The sequence below is a fragment of the Photinus pyralis genome, unplaced genomic scaffold, assembly GCF_008802855.1.
Source record: "Photinus pyralis isolate 1611_PpyrPB1 unplaced genomic scaffold, Ppyr1.3 Ppyr1.4_LG5, whole genome shotgun sequence".
Classification (NCBI taxonomy): Eukaryota; Metazoa; Arthropoda; class Insecta; order Coleoptera; family Lampyridae; genus Photinus; species Photinus pyralis.
In genome coordinates, this window is record NW_022170596.1 from 26,975,698 (window position 1) to 26,978,919 (window position 3,222).

The 3,222-nt window shown below is 41.5% G+C and overlaps 1 protein-coding gene across 1 annotated transcript; it reads left to right on the forward strand.

The window, feature by feature from the left end:
* Nucleotides 1-183: 183 nt before the first annotated feature.
* Nucleotides 184-1,737, forward strand: LOC116172796 (zinc finger protein 567-like). Its single transcript, XM_031490064.1, has 4 exons — nucleotides 184-902; nucleotides 951-1,148; nucleotides 1,192-1,449; nucleotides 1,494-1,737. Exons 1-4 carry the CDS (start codon nucleotides 323-325, stop codon nucleotides 1,721-1,723), a joined length of 1,266 nt encoding a protein of 421 aa, XP_031345924.1. The 5' UTR covers nucleotides 184-322; the 3' UTR covers nucleotides 1,724-1,737.
* The last annotated feature ends 1,485 nt before the right edge of the window (nucleotides 1,738-3,222 follow it).

Here is a 3,222-nt window from a genome sequence, read left to right on the forward strand (position 1 = left end):
ATTCCCGAATTAAATGCTCCTTTTTTTTAAATTATTACATGTTCTGGCAGGTGCAATATGCAGGGACTTAAGTAGGTAGATAAATCAGACAGATCATACCTAAAACAAATTTTCACAATCAAGCCCCAGATAAATGACCAAATTGCATCGAAAATGAGACATCAGTGAAGGTTAAAAAATGAAATATATTTTTGTTCAAATTCCCCTTCTCTGGCGCGCGCCTAATTTTAGAAAGAGCATAAACACTTCGAAATCAAAAATAGAACGCGCCACAGTTGCACGCACATGTTTCCTCATTATCGCAATTCCGTCCGTTTTAGACATGTCACTATTGTCGTGCCCCCTTTGCTTAAAACCGCACTTTCAATGTGTCGATTCGTTACGAACGAGCTTAATTAGTGTCGCCACCACTCACATCTCTTGCCCCGTTTGTAACGAACTTCTGCTGGGACTGGACAAGTTAACGATTCACCTGTTCTCGCATATCAGCCATGCGACTCCTTCCAGTGAGGTATCGAGACCGGTCCAAGAGATTGCAATGGATCAGGGAGCCGTGTATAAGTGCAACATTTGCGATTTTTGTTTTTCGGACCAAACGATATTGGATCTTCATCAACAGCTACTGCACCAAACGGCAGAAAAGAGGAAAGGCAAATATAATTACTTTTGCCATCTATGTCCGAAGCAGTTTAAGATGCGTGGCAGCTTGATGGTGCACCTACGAGTCGCTCATTTCAGTTTCGTCCAGAATAATTATAAGAATCGGTTGGTGGCTGATGCCGGAGAAGCTGAGACAGTCGATAAGCGCAAGGGTTTGCCGGACAAGCACTGGGAGTGCGATGTTTGTTTAAAGTTGTTTACGACCAAATATTTTTTGAAGAAGCATAAACGTCTGCATACCGGTAGGTGAGCTTTCCCGCAGTACATTTTTACTCAAACTTGATCTGTAGGTGAAATGCCTTATTACTGCGCCCAGTGCAACAAATACTTTACCTTCCAGCAATCGTACCACAAACACATGCTCTACCATTCCGATAACAAACCCCATGTGTGTTTGGAATGTGGTCGTGCGTTTAAGGAGCTATCCACCTTGCATAACCATGAACGAATTCACTCGGGCGAGAGACCTTTTACATGTGAGACTTGTGGTAAGTTGACAATAAAGCCAGACTACCTAAGTTAGTAATACAGCACCACCAGGTAAATCTTTTAGACAACGTGTGTCATACCTAGTTCACTGTCGGATACACACCGGCGCAATGCCCTACAAATGCACCGCTTGCAATAAATCATTTAGGTATAAGATCAGTCAACGTTCTCACAAGTGTACGGCTGACCCGCCCGGTAACATCGTCAGGAAGCCAGACTTAGTCGAGAAGCTTAAACAGAATCAAATGAGCTCTGCAATTAGCAACGCAAGCAACTTACCTCGGACACCAACGCAGGGTGGTGAGTGACTCAAACACTCTACTTTTATAAATGAGCAATTTTAGACAGCATTGAAGAAATTTTAAACTACCCACCGTCTACTCAAACAACCTCGGATACGTACACTTTAAGCCTCTCGCCGATTCTTTCAGATGTAGAGGCCCTATGTTTATCCAATTATGATGATATCAATGTCGAAAGGGATAATGTTGAGATTAATAGTCAGTTGGAGACGATCAATGAGGAGTCCTTTAAGGAGTTACTGTATGGATCCCAGTCGAATACTTCCCAATAGATTATAAGATTGTTTGTAATCCGAATATCTGTGGTAAAATAATAACAATTTACCTTTCGTAATTCGTTTACGCACGAAGGCAATTTTTGCTGCTCGCTTTCTCCTCAAAACGTTTAGAACCATGCATACTAGTCAAAGTTGGACTGGGTCAGTGGGTCAACTGGGTCACTGAATTAAACTGGGTCACTGGGTCACGTCATACTCTCTTCAGTTAGACCCAGTGACCCGGTTTGACCCAGTGACCCAATTTCACCCGGGAACCCAATTTGACCCGGTAACCTAGTTTGATCGAATGTGATGTTTGCTTTAATACTGCCGTAAAAAACTTTCCATGTCCCGAATTGTATTATAGTAATGTTATTTCTGAACAGTTCCCTCCTTCATTTCTTTGCTTCAGGGCTTACCAGTTGCTTACTGGTGTTCATTCACATTTAATTTTCTTCTACCATTTAGCTTAATCCAAATAAATTTTTTCTCTAAATACTTTCATTGACTACTTGACTACAAACTATAAACAAATGTATTTGATTTTTTAGGTCTTTGTTCTCTAGAATGAAATTGGGCTACGTGCTTGTTGGTGAATATTATTGAAGAAGTTTTTTTTTAAATTAAAAGTTACTTGAAATTGTTTTGGATGCCAAAATGTAAATACCAATACAAACCTAATGCTATAAATTTGAATAAAAATTAACCTTAAGACCTAGGGGTCAACGGTTTAAACTGGGCCACCGGGTCAAGATGGGTCATCGGGTAAAGCTGCTGGGTCACTGGGTCAAACTGGGTCACCGGGTCAAGCTGGGTCACCGGGTCAACTGGGTCACCGGGTCAACTGGGTCACCGGGTCACTCTATGCTACACCCAGTCCAACTCTGATACTAGTTGTGATCATTTTCGAGAGAGAGCCATTGAAGTTCGTTTTCCTGTAGAGCTGTTTTCCCTCAAAAATGATTGTGACACGTATACGCCTTGAGGGGTACACATCACGGAGTCTGGGGGGTATGGAATACCAGGAAGCAGGGGCGGACTGGCCCGGGGGGGCGGGTGGCGATTGCCACCTGGCCTGTACGTCATAATGGCCCGTTGGAAATTTATAAGTATGTGCTGTATTTAGTTTCTTGCACTATTAATAAGTTATTAACACGCTTCTCTAATTGGGGTTGATGTTCGGTTGTTAAAAAAATAAAAAATTCTGTTTTAATTGAAGTGTTTTACAATGAATTTATCATTTTTTGTCGTAGCATGAAAGTGATGAAATACAATGATAGGCGACGCGCCTCGTTTGGTTTGTATATTTTGTTACTTTTAATTATCAGCTGCAATTAAAAAAAACCTGTATTGTAATTGATTTCCGAAAAAGGAGTACTTTAAAATGAAGCAAAAAATGTTTTTGTAGTGCACCGCAGAGCTACCCCCCCGCCACCTTCATTACAACACTAATACTTTAATGGCCCGTAACCTATGCAATTCCACCTGGCCCGCCCCTGACTAGAAACCAATTT

Bases quoted from the DNA above. Each gene is read 5' to 3' on its own strand.
- LOC116172796 (XM_031490064.1), top strand. From the start codon at position 323: ATGTCACTATTGTCGTGCCCCCTTTGCTTAAAACCGCACTTTCAATGT. The intron at 1,149-1,191 runs GTAAGTTGACAA...TTAGTAATACAG, and splicing joins TTTTACATGTGAGACTTGTG to CACCACCAGGTAAATCTTTT. The intron at 1,450-1,493 runs GTGAGTGACTCA...GAGCAATTTTAG, and splicing joins TCGGACACCAACGCAGGGTG to ACAGCATTGAAGAAATTTTA.